Source organism: Eretmochelys imbricata, chromosome 14, assembly GCF_965152235.1.
Source record: "Eretmochelys imbricata isolate rEreImb1 chromosome 14, rEreImb1.hap1, whole genome shotgun sequence".
Taxonomy (NCBI): Eukaryota; Metazoa; Chordata; order Testudines; family Cheloniidae; genus Eretmochelys; species Eretmochelys imbricata.
In genome coordinates this window covers 6256176-6272402 of record NC_135585.1, presented here as the reverse complement: position 1 = coordinate 6272402, position 16227 = coordinate 6256176, and the positions used below count along the sequence as shown (strand labels likewise).

The 16227-nt window shown below is 41.3% G+C and overlaps 1 protein-coding gene across 1 annotated transcript in view; it reads right to left on the bottom strand.

Annotated features, from left to right (window-relative positions):
• Positions 1 to 16227, bottom strand: part of LOC144274237 (ABC-type organic anion transporter ABCA8-like) — a 51465-nt gene that overhangs the window by 17851 nt on the left and 17387 nt on the right. Inside the window, exons 13-21 of the mRNA XM_077832888.1 lie at positions 14780 to 14899; positions 13492 to 13630; positions 11247 to 11337; positions 10238 to 10377; positions 8561 to 8680; positions 6416 to 6617; positions 4627 to 4793; positions 3448 to 3575; positions 336 to 473 (exon numbers count right to left, since the gene is read on the bottom strand). Of these exons, the coding sequence (XP_077689014.1) occupies positions 336 to 473; positions 3448 to 3575; positions 4627 to 4793; positions 6416 to 6617; positions 8561 to 8680; positions 10238 to 10377; positions 11247 to 11337; positions 13492 to 13630; positions 14780 to 14899 (1245 nt within the window). The remainder of the gene's footprint in view (positions 1 to 335; positions 474 to 3447; positions 3576 to 4626; positions 4794 to 6415; positions 6618 to 8560; positions 8681 to 10237; positions 10378 to 11246; positions 11338 to 13491; positions 13631 to 14779; positions 14900 to 16227) is intronic.

Sequence of the window (16227 nt, the reverse complement as noted above, 5' to 3'; positions counted from 1 at the left end):
GCTGCCGGAAGGGAAGTTCAAGACTCATGACTAGGGAGGGCCAATGAACCCCCGAAGAAGGTTCTCCTACACACACACAGGCTATGGTGCAGAGTTCTCTTTTTTACAACAAAAGGATATGAGCCAGTCTCCACTAGTATATGCAGGCCCAACTCTGCTAAAAAAAAAAAAAGTGTTTATAATTATACTAGTGGTGAATTTGGACCTATACATAAAAAGAGATAAAACAAAATTGCTTCCTAATAAAAAACCTGATCACATACTGAGAAATTAGATACCTCTTTCCCAACCATATGTATTACAAGCATTTCTGGCAGTGAAGTTATGACACTTACAGGAAAAAATGGATGACTCCAGATTCGAATTTGTGCTGTGGAATTTAAGGTTCGCAGCAATGCATTGCTGATGATGTTCACAAGCACTGGAAAGCAGTTGATTGTTTCTATGCTGCACATAACTGTAAACCTGTAGCTCTGAAGAAAAGCAAGACAAGACAAAAGCTCAAAGATGTTTTCTAATGGAGGGGGAATCAGGAAAATTATTCATCAGTTTACATTCCCACTCACAGGCTACTTTACTGCGAGATGAATCTAGGAATGCGTGAATTAGTTTTGCATTTATGTAGGCAGGAGTCTAGGCTACAACTTGACCTGCTAAAATTGAGCCAAGAGGTGTTAGCTTGTATCTAGAGGAGATTAGTAAATGTGGTTGAGTTGAAGTCAGGCTTACTTAGCATAGTTTTGGACAAACAGACTCAGACCAGTGAAATGTCCCTCATTGTAGTCCCATGAAGACAATAAATTATGCAAGCTTACCACTGCACACCATCATACCACTCCTAACAGTGGCAGGTTTAGAGTTAGTGGGCCCTGTGCTCAGCTTCATTTTTGGGGCACCTGCTTGGGACCCAGCCAAGAAAAAGAACATTCGCTCTGATCTCTCCCCCCACACCCCTGTTTTTCATTCTTTTTTTCTTCCTCCTTCTCCTATAAGTAATAGGAAGTAAATGAAAATAAAGAGAATTACCTTGATAGTTTTTGTAGTCTAACTTATTTTTCCACAGACCACTTGAAAAACCGTTGAGTGTCTCAGCCGACCACTTAATGACCTTTCCAAAGATTGTTCGTACCGTTAACTAACGATGGTAAAGTGCTTTGGATAAGCGCGTTTTATAAAAAAAATGTTAAAAAATGTTTGGGTGTGGGGTCTGGCCAGGACTTAGGGGGTGGGGGGTGGGGGGGCTCAGGGCTGGGGGGTGCAGGGTCTGGGAGGGAGTTAGGGTGCAGGAGCAGGCTGGGGGTTGAGGTGCAGGGTCTGGCCAGGAGTTAGGATGCAGGTGGCGGCTCAGGGTTGGGGCAGGAGGTTGGGGTGTGGAGCGCTTACCTGGGGCAGCTCCCATTTGGTGTGAGGGGTGCAGGTGTGAATGTGGGTCAGGGTGCAGGAGCTCCCGTTTGGTGCTCAGGGTGGGGGTGGGGATGTGGAGGGGTGCAGGAGTCAGGGCTGGGGTTGTGGGGGTGCTCCCTGAGCAGCTCAAGGCAAGGGGCTGGGAGGGTATGTGTAGGGGGAGTGCGGAGGTCACGCCTTTGCTCCGCCCTGCCCCAATTCCACCCCCTTCCCCAAGGCCCTGCCCCTGCTTCTTCTCCACCTCCTCCCCTGAGCGCGCTGCGGCCCTGCTCCTCCCCCTCCCTCCCAGAGCGACTTGAGCGCCGGCAAACAGCTGTTTGGTGGCGGGGAAAGCGCTGGGAGGGAGGGAGAGGGGGAGGGGCAGGAACATGGCACGCTTGGGGGAGGAGGTGGGGAGGGGAAGCTTGGCTGATGGTGGGGGCGGAGCCTGCAGCAGGAGCCCCAAGAGCCGGCAGGGCCAAGCTTCTGCCACCACAGTTTGGGGGCCCCATGCCAGGGCACCCTGTGTTTTACTGTAAATCTGCATCTGACTCCCATGAAGACCTTGGCAGATTCTAGTCCTTCCAATCCTCGCACAGGGTTTAGCATCTCCACTGGACAAAAGGTCAATTTGTTGTCCTCTTTGTCAGTTCAGGGTGGCCCTTTATGCCCCAAGCCTCTGTGTTTCCTGGGTCTCTTAAATCAGGTGGTAACTGTCACTGCCCCTTTCCCTGAGAGGGCTAAGGCTGGGTATCTGCATAACCAGTGTTGGTATTTTTCACGAATCACCTCTTAGAGTACATCTACACAGGGATGAAAGACCCCGGGCATGACCATGGCTGGCCTGTGTCAGCTGACTTGGGCTGAGGGGCTAAAATTCTCTGTGTAGACGTTTGGGCTTGGGCTGGAGCCTGAACTCTGGGACCCTCCACTCTCATAGGGCCCCAGAGCCTGAATATCTACACAGCAATTTTAAAGCCCCGGAGCCCAGGTCCTGCAAGCCTGAGTCAGCTGACCCAGGCCAGCTGTAAGTTTTTTTTATCCCTGTGTAGACACAGCCTGAGTGATTCCAGATCCTCCAGGAAATCGTGCCCAGCAAGCCAGGAATGCACAAATACATCTAGCATGCCTTGACACAAAGGCCTCTAAATATTCTCCTGTCCTTATCATATGGCTCATCTCAATACAACAGCCTCTGAAGTTTTCATGCTTCCAAGGACGGGGTGAAAGATACAGACAATATTTATAAAGTTAAAGCCACATTTCACAAAAGATATTGCATGCATTTGCAATATCTGTCACAGTCATATAGCATCAGATTGTTTTGCATTTACAGTAAAATGCTGTTCCATTTTTAGGGCAAGTTCCAGAGACAGCTCCTGGTTTTGCAGCTCAATAAAATGCATCCACAATTCACTGAGAGCGTAAAACTGCAACCACAAAAATGAAGCGTGTGACCTGACCCAGCTCAAAATCAGGCCTTTCCTGGCTAAATATAAGCCCATTGGCTTACCCACATAAGATTATTGCTTATTATTTAATATGAGATGGTCTAGATCATCAGTCTGTGATTTGCCCAGTGTAAGGAGCAGTGTGTTGCTGACCCGACCCTGGAGCTGCCCTGAAGAGGGATTGTGAATACTAGGACCACAGTCTTCTTTCTGATCTCCCCACTACTTTGCGGAGGGCGTGTGCTGTGATCTGCCTGTCCCTGGTGCAGTGTATACTTCACAGTGCACCTGTGTAGCTCTGCCCTGTCCAAGTGCAAATTCAAGAAAGGGGACAAAACAGCTTTGAAAAGCCTGACACCCCCATATACTGGAAGTGATTCCATGGAACCCCAAGCCCCTTTTCTCCTGGATGCAGGTGGGCTACAATCTGGCCATATTTGAATTAAATTTTGATGTGTTTGTTTATTTTACAATTTTGTGAATTTCACTTTGGCTTGTGTTTGATCTTCATGTCGTTGGCGCTTATCCATCAGGAGCTTCATTCAGACAAGTTCCACGGAACCCACATTGGCATCTTGGTTAATTATTAAAGAAAAAAGGAGACACACACTACCTGGTGCTCACAGGATACTTGTATAGCCCCATTATGTATTAGCTTCTCTGTGATATTTTTCCCTGTTGCTATTTCCAGCATTATGTTCTGAGTCTCCAGGGCATGGATGAAGTCCTGAATACTTGAACCTAGTATGAAGCAACAGCAGAGAAATCGCAATCTTTGAAGTTGTTGTTTTTTGTTTTGTTTTTTAAACAATAAAAGTTCTCCTCGGGTCTTTGGTAAAAAGTCCCCACCTGCCAAACAGGACCAGAGAAATTATAATAAAGTAAATTCTATAGAATTCATACACCATTTGTGTAATAATCCATTGCATTTTCTCCACAGACAGTTAATTTGCTGCTTCCAAATTTTTGCATTATGAATTGACTCACTACTCTGCTGATTCTCAGCATGTTTAATTAGTTTACTGCCCTAATTCTTCTGTATTTCAGCTGTTTTACTACTATTAATTTCTGCTCTCTTGCTATCATGCCTATGATTCTTCTTCTTTGCTACCTTGTCTGTGTCTCTCTCTCTAACGCCACCTCTCCCATCACTGAACGCAGTCTCCCATCTCACGTCCATCTGCTTTATTTATTCCATTCCTTCCCACTTCCTTGCTTTCATTACCACAGTGTTCACAACCCCTTCCTTCTCAAACTCTCTGTGCTCCATGGCTCCTTCTCCTCACAACTTAAGCAAGAAGAACAAGGAGTCCTCGTGGCACCTTAGAGACTAACAAATCTTTTTGAGCATAAACTTTCATGGGCTAAAACCCACTTCATCAGATGCATGGAGTGGAAAATACAGTAGGCAGGTATAAATACACAGCATACTGCAGCATCCTTCTCTCAGGTGGCCGAAACACACGTTGCCCTCATTCGTTCAATACAAAACGAAACCACAAAAGTTATTTGCCTTCCAGGTGATCTGACAATGTCATTCTTCTCCTCAGATCCTTTCTCTGGCTTGTCATTCAGCCTCACATCAAACATAAGCCTTTTGCCACCACCTCCAGATCACCCTGTCCTTCTCTGCTTCTTGGGTTGCTCTCCTTGTTGAGCCCTGTATTGCCCTCTACGACATCTGCTCTGCCAATATTCCCGCCCCCCTCTGCCCCCGTCAAATTTCCTTGCAAGGCTAACAGCAGTGGTGTAGAAAAAGACCAACCTTGCTGTTCTGTTTTTCCCCCCTCACCTGTTTCATTGAAGACTAGAAGGCTTGTGACTTCCTTGTGAGATTGTTTTCCAGGAGGAAAAAAATACAGACCAGAGGACAGCTCCCAAGAATTGAATTGTTTCCATAAGTGAATTATGATAAATTGGATAGCTAACGGTAGCATAAAAAGTCCACACAGCAGTAATCTAGATAGAAGAACAGATCACAAATGAGTTTGGAGAGAAGACATTTTGCAAGTTGCATTATTGTAGGGGGAGCTAGTAGCAACCCATATATTTCGATTGTATTGAGAAAAAAAGATTCTTGCCACTTTATTTTGAGAATGTGTAACACCTCCATTGTGTAAGTCAGGCCTTTAAAATTCAGCAGGAAGAAAGCTCCAGGGTTAGAGAGGTGCCTTTTCTTTGACCCATGAAATTCCATTTAGGTTTGGCAGAGATATAAACTTTCATAAATCACCATTTCCCTTCTATTGCTTGTGTTCCTCAGGGAAATTATGGTAGTATGCAAAAAACAACAACTGAACATGAACATTCTCGTCTAATGCCGGGCTGACACCACTGCCAAAGCAGCAGCAGCATACGCAGCAGTGGGAACCTCAGAAGCAGACGGCCTCTACAGGGGATGTAGGGAAAAAAGCTGGTATTCCGGTGACCCCTGCTCAAACACAGGTCCCCACTGGCCCATCCCCGCCTCAGAAGGCACCAGATGGAAGGTGCTCCTCCAACTTCCTGGGTCGGTGGGGGACGAGAAGGGTAAGAGATCCAGCCAGTTCTAACCGTAATAACCAAGCAGCTGGTTGAAATTTTTTTTACAGTAAGATTTTCTGCCGGAAAAGAGTTTAATTCAAAACAATTTTTCTTCATAGAAAAATGTTGTTTAATTTTTTTGGTCTTTGACAGGACATTTCTATACAAAATTAAATTAAAAGATTTTATTTAGTTTCTTTTTACAAAGTCAAAAAGATTCTAAATTTTGGATTTTTTGTATTTTCCTTTTACTTATCCTTTTCCCCATTTCTGCTATTGAATGCAACAGAATGAATGTCTAGGGTTTTTCCTTTCTCCTTTTTCTTTTTTTCAATTCTAACTTTTCACAACTTCCTTAAAACTTTGGAAAAGTTACAGAGTTTTTCCAGAGTTGGAGAAGTTTTGAAAATGTACCGATTAGGGGGGAATTTATGAGAAACAATAAAAAGTTGAAAGAACAAACAGACATTATTCATTCTATTGCGTTCATAGACAATATGGGGAAAGGAAAAAATGTGAAAGTAGAAAACACAAAAATTTAATATTTTTTAACATTTTCTTTTTTTAAAATACCAAGATGAAATGAAAATTTTGATTTTCAGTTTTGAAGTTTTCCCACTCCCCACCCCAAAAATCAAGATATTAAAAAAAAAAATTTTTTTAAGAAAGAACATGGGATTTACAACCAGTGCCAATAATAATATGACTAATTTAATTATGTACATCATTCAGTGCAAGAAACTCCCGGTAATAAATTAATAATGGGATGGGGATGCGTAGTTAGGGAAGCTTTTGTGTAGCTGGAATTGGCAAGGTAGGCATTTCTCCAGAACACTGGGATGATCAGCTTTCTATGTCACGAATCATTTAGAGCAAATATGTGATTTACAAGCAAACACTGTTGTGATTGAATTATTTCTAATGGTCCAGGAACATTCAAGGTGAGAGGGAAGTGGATCCCTGAAGTTCCATCCTAGCCCACTCCGCAGATTGCTGTGCTATGAACATCCTCCCACAGACTGATTTCACCTAAACAAGTCAGAAACACTGGCACTTACATGGACCTAAGGGTTTTATCGTCATGCTTTAGCTTTAAAAAGCGAACTCTTGCCATGGCACAGACTTGCTGTCTCCAGAGGGCTGTGCCACTTACAGTCGCCTTTCCTATGTCTGAGAGTGACAGGAGACCTTGTTCCATTTCATCAGCAGAGAAGGCATCTCTTTCCTCTTCTGCCTGCTCCTCACTGAAAACACCATAATCTACAAAGAGTTTTTAAAGTACATAGCTCAGCATAACTCCTTGACAAAATGTTTTTTTACATATAATAAAAACAGAAACACTGGCAGGGACAAGAATACACAAAATTATCAACTACTAACCAGTACTACATGGCAGGCTGAACATAACTATCTTCTAGTTTGCTACAAGGGAAGATATCTCAGTTAAGATGGGCTCTTTGGGGAGTATTAAGTAACTCTAGGACCTTGAAGCGATGTACAGAAAATCCATCTCTCATCCACAGTTCTGTATCCAGAGATCTCTTCCAGTTTTCCACTCATAAGGCTTCTTTTCCATAATTATACACTTTAGTAAAGGACATCTGAAGGTTAAAGTGTTAAGCAGAATTTTTCATGTTTAAATCTTTAAATGTTTTTCATGTTGCAGGTATAAATAGACCCCTAAGCCACCACGGAGAACCCTCCAAAAGGAAATGTTCATCATTCATGGAAACCTGTGTTTTCATAAAATAGAATTCTTAGGAGTTAGGAGCATTCTGTGGAATAGCACCTGGATTCACTGTATTAATTAAAAATAAACAAATAGAAGACTAGAGATATTTATAATACTCAGACACAAAGTGTACGTAACCGGTTGTATTTGAGGCTCAGAGTCACTAAGAACAAGTAGACACTGTGCTTTGGTTAGCATATTGTCCCACATGCCTGATTCTGCACCACTGACTTCACAGGGAGCAGGATCAGGCTCTAAGTGCATAAAGTTTTAAGCCCATCACCAATTTTATTAGACACAGTTAAAGTATAAGAACAATAAACTATTCTTAAGTGAAAGACTGAAACAATAAATACATTTTTTGAAATTTAAAAAAAAATCAATGTTTGATACAGTCCTTAGTTCTATGAACTGAAACAAAATCCAAAGTTTGGGATTTAATCTTCAGCAGGAAAGAGTCCTGTGGCACCTTATAGACTAACAGACGTATTGGAACATAAGCTTTTGTGGGTGAATACCCACTTCGTCGGATCTTTAGCAGGTTTCAGAGTGGTAGCCGTAAGTGGGCTTTAGCCCATGAAAGCTTATGCCCAAATAAATGGGTTAGTCTCTAAGGGACCGCAAGGACTCCTCGTGGTCTTTGCAGAGATCACTTTAAAAAAATAGAAAAACTGTGGTATATTGAAAACTGTGTTAGAATCACAAGCTACCACTTCAAGTTCTAAGGATTTCCTGGTCCTGCTTGCAGGCTAAGGGGGCTCTGCAGGGAAGTGCGGCATCTGGCTTCTCAGCAGGGAGTCTGCAAAGAGCCTGACGAGAACAAAGTGGGTTGAGTTCTGCATCTCTGTCTTAGGGAGCAACCTGCTTTGTCTCTGTTTTTAAGGTATGGATTTTAAGAAATCCAATCCAATCTAAAAATTGGAGCACTGGTACACATTCTTCCCTGGACAATTCAGGAGAACTTTGCAAAATAAGTTGCAGAATGAAGCCTATGCTACAGACTTTTCTAAAAGAATGCCTGCCTCTTTGTTGTTGTATCTTATGAAATAATTACAAAAGCACTTACAAAAAGAAAAGGAGTACTTGTGGCACCTTAGAGACTAACAAATGTATTAGTTTATTGTTAGTCTCTAAGGTGCCACAAGGACTCCTTTTCATTTTGCGGATACAGACTAACACGGCTGCTACTCTGAAACATAAGCACTTACCTTGTCATCCATTCAATATTTGATAGCAAGTCAGGAGTAAAAAAAAAAGTCCTCTTTCTGTGTTCTATATGTTTGGATTTCCAGTTGTTTTTTAGCCATGTTTAAAAATATAGTTAACTATTCAAAGCAATTTTGCTAGTCATTTCTATCTTTGAGGATGCCCAAAAAGGTAAGGATTCACATTTAACAGAAAAAGAGCATATGATTAATTTAAAAATAATTTTCCCTGGCTGAAAACTGCATGTTTGGACTCAGTATTTTACCTTCTTGATCAAGTGCTGCTTCACTCTCCAGCTTCAGGAAGACATCTTCGAGGGTTGTCATGCTAACGCCATAATTAATAATCCCTTGGTCAGAGTGGCTGTCTAGGCCACAGAACAGATCTGCACAACAGAATGATACATGTACCTTGAAGGCATAAGAAAATTAAAATTTATCTGGGCTAAAATTGCGCTCTCAGGTATAGAAATGTAAATTCAATGTAATTCCGAACACACTTCTGTACCTGAAAGCAGAATTTAACCCTGTCTTCTAATCCTAGGGTAATCATTAGAACTATGGGTTTACAGAAATCTCCAGGTCTCTATTTTTAATCAGTCTTCATGTTTGATAATATTCTGCTGAGTATTTAAAGATTGAATTGAAGTTTTACTGGAATACATACGCTCAAGAGTCAAAAAAATACCAGGTGCCAATTTTGATTGTCCACTTTTAAAATTTTCAAACACCTTTACACATTCTCCCATGCTACCTCTTACGCATGGAACGAGTTCCTGGTAATGATTTGCAAAGGCAACTCAGTGTCCTCTTTCAAATGTGTCTTTAGAACTCTTAGCTGCTATGATGCCTTAATAAACAACCCAGCAAGGTTTAGACAGCTGATTCACTGGGACCACTGCCTTTCCCAGTGACCAGTTTCATTTCATTATTTTCTTGTGTTCATCTCATTCGTTTGTTTAATGTACTGTGATGGGGCAAGGCCAGAGGGCTATAGAAAAGTAGTGGGAGATTGATATATTAGCTCCAGGCTAAACAAATCCCTGGTACCAGGTTAAGTGAAATGGAAGCTGCTCCAGGTCAATTAACTTCTCCTCACCACCCTTGCTGGCTTATGATGAAAATGGCTCAATAGACTGTGACCCTTGTCTCTAGAGAAAGAAGGGTTATGTGGAGGATCACAGCGAGCCTCTGAGGCTAGCAAAATCCGCCAGGAAACGTGGGACCCACGAAGGCAAGGACAGAGCTTTGTCACAGTACCTACCTACCATTATTTTTCAAATTTCAGCCTTTTGTGCATTTTCAGGCTCTGGCTAGGGCTGGATCTGTAAATGCCAAAATGCGGTAAGTAAGACTGCACTTACAGTATTTCCAGCCCAGTTGGAAACACAAAATTAGTAGAATTCTTATGAGGGAGCATGTACTCCAAACTCTGGCCCTTTGCAGACTCAAAGAAATATCAAAATTTAAATAACTAAACTGAAACTAAAATCTGATTCCTAGGGGTGCTGGAACAATTTGTATAATGGGGCTACTAAGAGCCATTGAACCAAATTGTAAACCCTGTGTATAATGGAATCCACTTCAAGCCAGGGCGTGTGGCAGTACCCCCAACACCCCTAGTTCCAGCACCTACGAGGATTCCTTTCAGTTTCCTTCATCATTACCCTGCATTTAACAGAAAAAATAAATATTTGTGTCAAGTTCAATTTTTATGTACTTCGTCATGAATGGAAGAAAAACACATATTTTGATCTTAAATACATATGGAGACTAAAATCTTGGAAAAAATTCCTCATGCAAAAGTTCCTCGTCAGTAGGTTGCCTTCCTGATGGAATTCAGGAGTCAGATACAATATCTCTCAACATTAATTAAAAAAAACAGAAAAAAGAGAAATTGTTCTATGCATGGTGGATTCTGGATTATGTAAACACATCATTACCTGGAAATTTATCCACATTTTCTAAGGGCAGCGTATAACTCAGTTCATTTCCATTCTGTCCTGTGAATGTGGCATCAGGGATGTACTGTCTGACCAGGGATATCATGCTCTCAGAGTCACAAACCTCACTGACATGCATCCTGTTCATATTAAGAAGGCAAAGGCTTACATTTCCACAAGAACAATGTATGTATCATTATGATGTCATATACCAAGAGAGTCAAATCCAGCAGTCTTTACTCCAGAATAACATCCAATCCCTGCAGCAGATCCTATTTAGACAAAACTTCAGTGGAAATTTTGTCCAAGTAAGGATTGAACGATTTGTTACCAACTCCTTGTGTTTAGCAAACACATGAGGTTGCTATATGGAATAAAACAAGTGGTTAGGAATAACCAACTGATTTGACAGTATCTACAGGAAGAGTTTGGCAAAAAGAGTTTTACAAAGGGCCCAGTCCTGCAAGGTGCTTAGGAACCTCAATGCCTATTGAAAGGAGCTGAGGATACTCAGCATCTTATAAGAGATGCCCAGAATTTGAGGATCAGGCTGAAAAGAAAGATGGCTTTTAGGATGGAGTGCCCTCTGAGCCAACAGCTCTTTTACCTGGGGAAGTGAATCATATCTGCTTAATGGAACATTTCATTATGAGGATTCTAGGAATTCGGCACAATAATGAGAAAAAAAATTAATTGGCTGCAAGTGGAGTCTGAATACCCAAGGCGTTACATCAGATGAAAGGTGATCTCAGATCATAGTGCCTTAAAAATAAAATTAACAGCAAAAATATATGTATTTTTCATAACTGGAACCATAGAATGTTTTGACACAGTGTCCTCAATACATTTTGAAGTTTTTATATTCATTCCAGTTAAGCTATATTAGAAAGCATTTATCTTTAAACTCCCAGAGATGTTGCTTGGTAGGAATGAAATAACATTTCTTCTGCTACTGTGATGCAAATTTAGCACTATCAGGAACGTTTTCACATAAAATAAAATAAAATACCTTAAGTGATACCCAATCCCCCATTTTTTCTTCAAAAACCGAGAAGATCCAACACACTTTATTCTCCCATGTGAAATAAAAGCTTTCCGGTCTAAGGAAAGAGAAAAACAAAATAATGTATTAATGGACCTCACTTTCTGGAATTAGTTCTTCTTGAGTCATTAACACTATTAAGAATCTAAAGTTCAGCATCTAATAAGCAGATCACAGAACATTGGTTACAAGACATGGAGTGATAATTCAAGAAAGAATGGACATTCAGAGGTTAGAGGTGAAGATAATTTAGGAAGGATTATTAGCAGAAGTGGGTTTTTAAAGAGGAATTAAGACAGATGGGGTGCATGGTGGACACATGGGAAACTGTTGCAAGAGTAGGAGCAATATGATAAAGGATAGAATGCCAAGGGTGAAATAGACAAAGAAAAAGGACAATAAAAGGACTTCAGAAAGCAACCTGACCCTGACAGAGCAACAGACGCAAAACCTGGAGACATATGTCCACTGCTACGATGATGGATAGCCCCCACAACACACCTTTCAAGATGCATGGGTTCTGAACATGCCTATCACAATATGTGGTGTAACTCATCCAGTGCATTTAATGCCCCAGAAATTACTCTGCTCTCAAATGAAATCTCATAGAAAAATGATAAAAGACAAAAACACCCCATCAAAACACTTTTCACAAAGCAAGTCCTCCATGCCTGACCTCCCAAGCCTTGTCCTCAAAGGAAACCTGTATAACACCTTCAAAAAATGATCCTGGGTACTTCAATTCATGACTACGCTGGACACGGAAAACCACAGACTTAACAGATACACTAATTTTATGGCCCCATTACAACAATTTGTAACACACCTGCTGCCTACTAACCCTCCATTGTCCTATGACTGCAGAAGTATTAATTGCCTGCTTCGTTTTAAGTTGTCTCCTACAACATGTGTGAATCCCTTATGTTTTACAATCTGCCCCATCTTGTATTTATCTTGGACACTCCGGTTACCTTCCCCAGACCTGAGGAAGAGCTCTGTGAAGCTCAAAAGCTTGTCCCTTCTGCCAGCAGAAGTTGGTCCAGTGAAGGATATTACCTCATCTACCTTGTCTCTTATAAAGAGCATAAGCAGTGAAAGGATACAATGAGCTTGTGGTGAGATTAGGTAATGGGGCTGCTGTGAGTGAGGATGACACAGTAAGACTATTTCACAGACACATGTACATTCAGAATTAGAATGGTATCTCAGATGTTATTGTAATGTTAATAGAGATGTGAAGGAATTAAAATAATCTTTGCCCCCAGATCAAGAGTAAGAGAAACAAAGGATGCTAATATCAGGAAACAAAAACGGAAATTATTTGGTCAAAATGGTAGGACAGCAAACTGGATACAGAGTTGCTTATTTGATAGCTGCTTTCAACTACCTGAGATGTGGTTCCAGAGAGGATGGTTCTAGACTATTCTCAGTGGTAGAAGAGGACAGGACAAGGAGTAATGGTCTCAAGTTGCAGTGGGGGAGGTTTAGGTTGGATATTAGGAAAAGCTTTTTCACTAGGAGGGTGGTGAAACACTGGAATGCGTTACCTAGGGAGGTGGTAGAATCTCCTTCCTTAGAAGTTTTTAAGGTCAGGCTTGACAAAGCCCTGGCTGGGATGATTTAATTGGGGATTGGTCCTGCTTTGAGCAGGGGGTTGGACTAGATGACCTCCTGAGGTCCCTTCCAACCCTGATATTCTATGATTCATTTGCAGGACATGACTGGTGCTTCAGTATTGCAGCAAAGCCTCCACATTCCTGACCAGAGGACTATTAAAATGTTATATTTTAATTTTAAAAAAAGACACACACACACACACACACACACACCCTTCTCCAGGATAAATAGTCAATAGTAGATGGACATGAATTCACACTGTATGTGGCCCCTCGTAACCCTAGTATTCTAAAGCAGAACAAATTTACAGTGAACTTGGATTTAGTGAAACTCAACTTAACAGTGAAGCACAAAGTCCTGAATTGCTTCATTGTAGTTCAATGAGTTTTTCTTCCCCTGTAAAAGCCAACCTTTCAGACTTGATTGAGTGAAAACTTCTATTAAAGGCAATGAGGATGAAATCCTGGTACCGCTGAAGTCAACAGGAATTTTCACCTGAAGAATTTAGCCTGAGCAAGGTCCATTCTAAAAGAAAACTCCGCTTATTCCATCTACTTATAAAATCTTATTATCTAATGAGATAAGCTGGTCTCACCAGCCAGGATATCAGCTTCATTCATGAATTGGGTAGCGAACAGAGTCACTCGACCAGCTCTACGTTCTTTCAGTAGGGTCCACACAAAATGTCTGGAACGGGGATCCAATCCAGCAGTTGGCTCATCTAATAGCAAAACCTGCAAACAGGTATGAAATCAGACCTTTACAATGTTGCCAACTCTCATTACTTTAGTGCGAGTCTCGTGATAATTGGTGTTTCTCTTAAAGCTCCAGGTGCTGGAGTCAAATGATTGCATGGGAGGCTCAGCTCTCATGTTTTATCAAAGTTTGCATCCCTCTTGGTTGCAGGGAAATGATGGAAAACATGACCTGAGGGCACCTTATTGGCTCAAAAACCAGAAAGCAAATAAACAGAACCCCTCAATTTTTTAAAATATCATTATTTTTACATGAAACTCATGATTTTTGGGACCTGATTCAAGATTTTCAAACACTTGGGGTTGGCAATACTGCATTCAGATCCAGTTACAATGAATAATTTTTGGTATATTTACAGACTTGAGCGGTTTTAACCTCTTAATTTTCTTTTCAGGTGATTTTAACATCAAAATGCAACTCTACAAGCTTTTCTCCATGGGGACATCCAGGAAAATTAATTTGAATTAACTAAAGTTATGAATTTGAAGTGGATTGGTTAAACCACACTAAATCCCTGTGTGGTCATTGTTATTCAGAATTAAAGTGGCTTTAATTAACTTTGGAAGTGAATTAAACTAAACTGAATTAAGGCCACTTTAATTTTGAATGACAATGTCCACACAGAGATTTAATATGGTTTAACTAATCCACTTTAAATCCAGACCTTTAGTTAATTCAGTTTAACTTTCCTGGATGTGTCTATGGGCACAAGCCCTATGTCTGTATTTTTACTGGTTTTCCTAGTTTGTTTGTTTATTATCCTTTTTGTTTGCGCTAAACATGGTATTGATGTAGTCTCAATCTATCTTTCGTTTGTTAAATGAATTTCAGTCATTATTCTGGAATCATTTAGGTATTTTCCAATCTTGTTCCTTGGACAGATCATATTGTTTGAGATTATGTTTATAAATTAATGGCATGAAAATGTACTTTGTCTGGTCTCTATCCCACAAAGACTTACTCATGTATCTAACTATGCACTATGAGTCTTATTGAAGTCAATAGGAGCTAGGATCCTCACAGGGTGTAGAAATAAGTATGTGCGTAAGTCTTTGTGGGATCAGAGACTGTGTTTAAATGCATATACGATACAAACACCAGTTGTGCATATGACTGCTCCTTTTCACCTGTGGATCTCCTAACAAGGTTATCCCAAGAGACAACTTTCTTTTTTGTCCACCACTTAATTTATTAGCTTGGGTGTCCTGAAAGTTGATAATATCCATCTGTTTCAAAACTTTTTGCACCTGGAAAATGACAGAGAAATAAATGTCAAGGACTGGTATGTTTAGGCTTTGGGGTAAGTAACTTGTAAGTAACCGTTTCACATAACTACAGTGGTTACACAACAACATGTGTGTCTGTCAGTTTGTGCTGGATGCTTTTTTGTCAGAAAACAGTGACGCAGCAAGAACAAGAGCAAGAAGAATGGTAGTAAGATCTTTATTAAGCATGCACATAAGCCAACGTTACATGCGGAGAGGCCTGTGTTTATCTGACAGCAGCCTAGCCAGGTTTGCGCTTCTGAGGTCCGGGTGTCACATTCAACTAGATCACTCCTGAAACCTCCAGTTCTACTCACCCTGCAGAAACTACACAGATTGAGATGTCATACAAGAAAACAAGATCTCAGATTTAAAGCCTGACTATTTCACAGCTACATGCCCATTCAGAATTAGAATGGTACCTCAGCTGTCATTGAAAAATGAATGGTGATGTGAAGGTATTGAAATAATCTCTACTATCATGGCATTATAATGGAGTGCAGCAAGGAAAGTGCTCTTGCCTCCCTGGTGTGGTAAAACGAAAAGGGTTATGTAGACTCTTAGGGTACATCTACAAAGCAATAAAAACCCTGTGGCAGAAAGCCTCAGAGCCTGGGTCAGCTGACTTGGGTTCACGGGGCTCATGCTGCAGGGCTAAAAATACAAGTGAAGGCATTTGGGCTCATCCTGGAGCATGGGAGCTGAAACCTGACGAGGTGTCAGGGTCTTGGAGCCCACCTCCACCCTGAGCCTCAGTGTCTACACTGCTATTTGTACAGTTGACCCGGGCTCTGAGACCTGCTGTCATGGGCATATTTTGCTGTGTAGATGTACCAGATGTACCGATGAAGCGAGCTGTAGCTCACGAAAGCTTATGCTCAAATAAATTTAGTCTTTGTTAGTCTCTAAGATGCCACAAGTCCTCCTGTTCTTTCTGCAGAGTTTTAAAGGTACTTGGGATCCTAAAGAAGCAAATAGGCCCTACTGGGATTTTCAAAAGCACCCGAGCACCTATTTGCATCTGTTGGGCCTAAATATCTTTAAAAATCTGGCCCCAAGCTCTCTGGGCAGCGGCCATCTGTTCTGTCTTGCACAGCGTCTAGCACAATGGGGGCTGGGTCCATGAATGGGGCCGCTAGAAGCGAACACAAAACAAACAAACAAACAAACAAACGAGTATTGTCTCCTCTACATGGGGTTCTGCAGGTACTCCTATTACCATGGACACATGCACCCGTGATATTTGTATACGTAATGGGCTAGCTCCTCAGTCAGTGTAAATTGAATTTACAAACACAGCTGAACCTCCA